At 43.7% G+C, this 6,314-nt stretch overlaps 1 protein-coding gene across 1 annotated transcript; it reads right to left on the reverse strand.

Moving 5' to 3' along the window:
• Window positions 1-5,318: 5,318 nt before the first annotated feature.
• Window positions 5,319-5,666, reverse strand: T265_10287 (hypothetical protein; the record flags this gene model as incomplete). The annotated part of the gene is made up of 1 exon (XM_009176612.1): window positions 5,319-5,666. The coding sequence occupies one exon, from the start codon at window positions 5,664-5,666 to the stop codon at window positions 5,319-5,321; it is 348 nt and encodes a 115-aa protein (XP_009174876.1).
• Between the last annotated feature and the right edge of the window lie 648 nt (window positions 5,667-6,314).

Raw genomic sequence — 6,314 nt, forward strand, 5'->3', positions numbered from 1 at the left:
GGGCTATATCCTGTATAACTGACAGCAAATCACACTATTGTTCAGTCGCTTGTGCTCAAAGTGATAGGTGTCCAACCACTGACTAGAAGCTTTTTAGTTCGGAACTCTCGGAGTGAGACGCATACTGCTGATGTTTGAAACAGTTCTATACAACTTCTCGGCTTTTTGCCATAGACTGAATTTACTGATCGATCGAAGTCTCAACTAGAAATGACCAAATCTCCCACATTATCAACAACGTAATCCTTAGTTTACTGCTATTTTTAGTAAATCCCGTTTCCAATCGATTTCGTAGGACATAACTCCCAGTCCTTGCATAGGCAAACACAAAAGAGAGGCCGTCATGACCAGCTAGTTTATAGCTTTCAGAATTGACTACATGTTACATTCTGTTAAATTCCGGCAAGAAATACCAACATAAATGTGTGCAACCTGTTTATTCCTATGACAACATTGGGTTTGTGTACCCAATAACGAATTGTTCATGGAAAATCTGTTGGTTCCTGCTGCATCTTATTTGCTGTAATATGTAAACAAAATATGACACTTGAGATGGGGATCGGTGTGTCATCATGGCAACGCATTACCTGCTGCGATTGTGTGACTGTGTGGCTCCTACAGTCGCCAGTTGTTGTGTCTTGCTGAACGATAGTGCAACTCTGTCCCTTGGCTTTCTGCTCCGCCCACTATGGTATATCAAAAAGGCACGGTAGCTATAGACAGCCCTTTATTGGGACCAGGGAGGATTATTACAAGTGTATTTATAGGGTAGTCACAGAGTGTTCCACAAGGTCGTGCTAGAATCCCCATGAGGGGGCGAGAAGCTTCGAGTCAAAGATGCTCGATCCGGATTGGCTGGCATTCTGACCAATCAAGGCATGCCTTCGTTTGTTCTGTGTCCTGCACATGACATGCGTGATTTGATGTTCGGTTTTTGGGGACAGCTCCATACATTTTGGGAATGTCGAAGAAAGATAAGTCGAGGACGCTTTTGGCCCACCGAGTGCGGGATAGCTGCTTGATGATGCCTGCCTTCGATGAACTTTAATTATATCCTTATTACAAGAGCGGGGCTCATCATTTCCTGTTACAGTCTTTTCTGTTGACAGTTGTACAGTCAGGGTGCTGTTCTTACGTTCAGATTACCAGCCATATCGACCAGACGACTGGTCAAGCTCTCCCGGTACGCAGCGGGAGTATACCCATTCCACACGTCAGATGACTGGGGCCTGAATCTCTGTAAGGCTTTAATAAGGGGGACGTTCATCCAAAACACTGGTTCCAGTACATACGCAACGAAAACCATGTGAAGACTTTTCGTTGGACCCTTAACGAGGCTAAGCAACAAGATGATTGGCTCGAACCCAGATAGGATAGAGTGTCGCTCATCCTTCAGCCACCTGTTCCACATCTCGTGCTCACTTGTCAACTGGCAAGCCGAATTATTACAATCGTGTTACCTTGAATGATTTACCCTTAAAACTTGTGATAGTAATGGATTTGTGACCTTAAAATATCGATGGACAATGTGATCAGGTGTCAACATTGGATCGGACACTGAGTTGTTCTAAATACCTTGTTGTTCACACCGGCAGGTGTAAGCGTTTACTGGAAGTAAGCCTCCCCATAATCATCAGTGAAATGAAACCACCAGGCAGGCAAGATAAAGCAATTTTATGAAAATTCGCTCGATTTAACAATGAGTTACAAGTGCTCACCAAATTTGAGGTCATACACACGGAACAAAGCACTGGAAGGGAACACTTTTAAAACAGTCCTGTTTTGGGTGCCGTGTAAATGCGACCATCTTCTGAGTACCCATATGTCAAAGGCCTAGTCTATTCAACCAATTCTTTGTAACACACCTTAATGTGTTTCGTTTGGAAGCGTCTTCCTCGTAACTTTGCTGTTAGCTGTACAGAGAGGTTATTCCAAGGGCGAACTTCTACGAATGTTGTATCCAAGCTTCATCTGATAGTCCTGGATTCTTTCGTTACGAAAGTTGAGAAGCCATACTCAAAGCATATTTAGTCAGACGCAAGAAAAAAGCTGGCGACGGGTCATTGGATAACTGAGCAATTCGTGTCTCGTTAAATTTGCTCCCAGTAGACATTTCTAAAACAGCATATGATAATCAAAACTAGAGATAGCAGCTGAACTTGGCCTCCCATTCACCTTCCTACAACTGAACTCGAGATAACTTCGCGGATCAGACGGAAACTTATTGACCGAGCTGCCAGTGGTCCAGCATCTCGACTGCTCATATCTAGGATTGCGCAATCTGACAGTATCTCAGCCCCCGTGTTTCCTTCGTGTGGCAAAGTAGTTAACCACCAAAAGAGGGTTACAGTTGAGCGATTGTTACGAATCATTATTAGTCCTGAATGGCCAGTCACCCATGCCATATTGTCATTTGAATTCACTGGACTACCTGTTGGCCCTGTTGAGAGGTTGGAGTTGACTGGAGAAAACGAGTATGAACGAGGTCACGAAACGCTTGGGTGCTGTCGGTGCTACTCGCCTTCCAGGATGGGGATCACGTGATCCCCACTGCGCCTGGTTGGAGACCGATCTCAGTGGCGTTCTTGTTGTCAGTTTCTATCCAGATCGCCTAAGTGAGTTTCTAAAGGTATGGGCATCTCGGAATGATTGCGGTAAGCTAGCACTAACTCCCTTCCCCGTCCACCTTTCCTCTCTTTCTTTACAATAAGGCTTTGAAATAAATCATGGCTCTACGGCAGTGAAGCATCGGTGTTGAACACTGACGTCATGCTCTCGATGATGATGATAATGAAGATGTTTCAAAGGAACATCAAATTACTCTTCAATGTTTTACAAGACCAAGGACCCCTAAGCGACCCAAGTGTGTTGCCGATGTGTAGTGAGAAGCGTACTCGAAACCAGTCTCAAAAACTCCTAGGTCACTCCATTTACTTATCGTGTAGATTCACTCACAAACGGCGGTTACCAGTGCGATAAGTACCTTAACTGGCAACAGTATGCCAACACTCCTCCCACTGGAAAAGAAGTTCTGATTACCAAATTAGCGGAACAGCACGGTCCGTAACCACATGGGACACTTTTTTTCATAAAGGAAACTACTCACAAGGTTGCTGAAAACTCTTCGACAGCCTACGACCCGTTTCGCCCTTCTTAGGGTACATCAGTTGGGCGCAGTCCACGAGTTTCCGTCAACCTTATGATCTACTTGAACCCAAATTGGACTGTTTTCGAGACGTACACTAATTTGCAAATCAATTTGCTTTTCACGAGAGACTGTGTGCAACACATTCAGCTGGAGAACATCATAAACGAGAGGTTCAATTGAGTCTCGTCTCGCGTGAAAATTGATTTGCAAATTAGTGTATTTCTGGAACACATGGGGTACCCTCTGAAGAACTTATCGACGAAAATCACAAGAAGACTGGACACCGAAGCTCAGGAAAGTACAACAGGCCCGAGTTTATCATGCTCGATAAGTCAAAACATTCTGGTGAAGATCTTCATAGCACACTCTTGAGGACAATGAAGAAAGCAGTCTATTAACTGTTTAATCCGTGCGGAATAGTATTAACATGTGAGGGATCATGTACATATTGCTCCGAGTTGGGTAGCTCTAAACCTCACGTTGGAGTACGATGCAGGTTTATTCGCCCAGTCATGAATTCTACAAAGGATAAAATTCTGAGGAATAACACTTGCGAGAGAACCTCAGCTGAATCAGATTTTGTCACAAATTTATTGTCTCAAAAGGCTAACCATACCGCTACACTGGTCCCGAAGGTAATAAAGATTGGTCGGGTCTCCTTGATAGGAAATCGACAAACACTTTGAACAAACAAAATCGACCGAATGTATACGTTAAAATACAATACGCTGGTTGAGGCATTCGTTGCGCAAACTAAAACACGAATTTTAAATCATCATGATCATCATCATCATCGACAGCATGACATCAGTGTTCAACACCGATGCTTCATCGCCGTACAACCATGATTTATTTGAAGAGTTATTCAAGTGACACGATTTATCGACCTCTGCAAGGATCGGATTTCATGACCGTTTTACATCTGTACTGCTTAACTCCCACCGGTAAACACGTTTTCCCACTAAATATGGAGTCAGTAAAATGTCGTACACTAATAATGGTGACCGCTATCATAAATTCTTTGTCATCGTTATTATCAATTGTAGAGAAACCGCGTACTGGTCGCACATTGGTTGTAGCTGCCACAATTTCTTTCACCGATGATTCGGGGAGTTGGGGTAGGTAGCTGCGTATTGGAGGCAGGAGCTAATAAATTGGGGCATAAATACGGCACTGTTGCACTGTCAATGGGGGAATTCGGGAAGGAGCTATGCATTGATGGCAATAGCTTGGATGCATCATTGAGGGGATGACATCTCCACGTCTGGCAATTTCGCCAACCGTTGATGTGGCTCGTCTCGAGGTCCCCAAACCAGGAGGACGAATATAACCAGCTCAGTCGAAGCTAATTTTTAACTATCTTTTATAGTACTCAACACTACTGTAGCATTGTCAAAGAAATTTTATTTCTTTATTGTTTTGAGAAAAATCACTGCGGTGAATTTAAGCGCACTTTTTCAAAAGCTGCTTGGTTTATACGGTGACGTGTACTGCGGCCGTATAAAGTCTGGAATGCGCAATAAGACGTGGTATGATAAAGGCTCTAGTAGTTTGATTCAGAGGCGAATGAGTCTGATGTCGTTGCTTCCGAAAGCTAGGCGCTCGAGTCCATGAAAATTTCAACCGGGCTTCGAACTCAGGGCATTGATTCCTATGCGAGGAAACGACAATTCAGGTTTGTCACAAAAGCGTTTTCTAAGAGGCAGATTCATCTCGTGAGTTCACTTTAGCCTGAATTAAAATAAACTCCGTATGTACGCTATTCAGCAGCGACCATTTTCTGAAACCTGACTGAACCGGGCAGAAAACCCATCGTGGGTGGTTTTTCAACGGTCACTTGTTGCACATCATCTAAGGACCTGATTGAGTAGTTGCGAGTTTGAATTTTAATCAATGGTCACTTAGTTGCACATTATCTAAGGACATGATCGAGTAGTTGCGAGTTTGAATTTTAAAGTTAGAGCATTTTCTCTCGGATCTTGCTTTCGTCTTCTAGGGAGACAACCAAGTAATTACTGTATATTTTTCAATGAATCAAATAATAGGTCACAGCGTAACAGAACAAATTTTGGCGGGTTTTGACCAATGTTTCTGAATAACGTTCGTATTTGGACACTTCATATTTTACAGACGATTACAGTATTGCAGTCGAGGGACGATCGATTGGGAATTAAGCATAGTGGATGGCTACTTTAAATTTTTCGCGCATCTCCTCATTCAGGCACGCTTCTTCCAAAGCCAACATTGGTCGCAAGCGATCACGACGTTGATCGATATGTACGCTGTGTAGAAACCTTGTAGCGTTTATGCCCTCCGCAATAACCTTTGGTTCGAGTGCATACTTAGCGGTGTTTATCAATTTGTCCATATGACGCGTGTTTTGTTCCACATCCAACCCTCTTTTGGTTTCCGGAAAAGTTGGTTCGGCGATCTCTCCTTCACCTTGTGTGACATCATGGAATGGCGGGGTTTTTGGCGGTTTACGTGAAACATACCGTACAAGCTGCGTGCCATACATTATGTCCGAGTGACTGGAGTAACGTGACTATCGACCAGTTATCAGCCGTTCAAAAGGCATTTGGTCACGTGATTAATACAGTAGGGTTTAAGCGAACACTTCTACCGGATAAAAGAAGAGCCTTGCATAGGAAAAACGCATAGTTCGAATAAGCTGTCCTTTTGATTAGTAGGAAGTTCTACAAAACACGCCTAATATAGCCTGCTAAAGGGTTACTATGATACGCAATTTACATATCCACTATATCAGGGAAGAAACCCAAGCATGACTATATGCTCCATCCAAACACATTACCTACTCTTCGCTTCGCTCCACAGTAACTGGCTCTTCGAATCCTGGGACTGATGGTTTTTGTGCCTGGTACCAACGTCTAAAAAATCCAAGTGGCATATGCAGCGGCGTTCTTCGGCTGTTGGGGCTAAACTACTAGCAGACAGGAAACATGCAGTCCAACATGTTCTTCAATGAATTCCATTCACACTGACAGATGTCATCATCATCATCATCATCATCATCATCATCATCATCATCATCATCATTATCAGCTGTGCTAACCGCGTACTTGTCGTACAGTGGTTGTAGCTGCCGCAGTTTCGTTCACCGATGGTTTGGGGGTAGGGGTAGGTAGCTGCGCATTGCAGGCGGGAG

Source organism: Opisthorchis viverrini (genome assembly GCF_000715545.1).
Source record: "Opisthorchis viverrini unplaced genomic scaffold opera_v5_349, whole genome shotgun sequence".
NCBI classification, from domain to species: Eukaryota; Metazoa; Platyhelminthes; class Trematoda; order Opisthorchiida; family Opisthorchiidae; genus Opisthorchis; species Opisthorchis viverrini.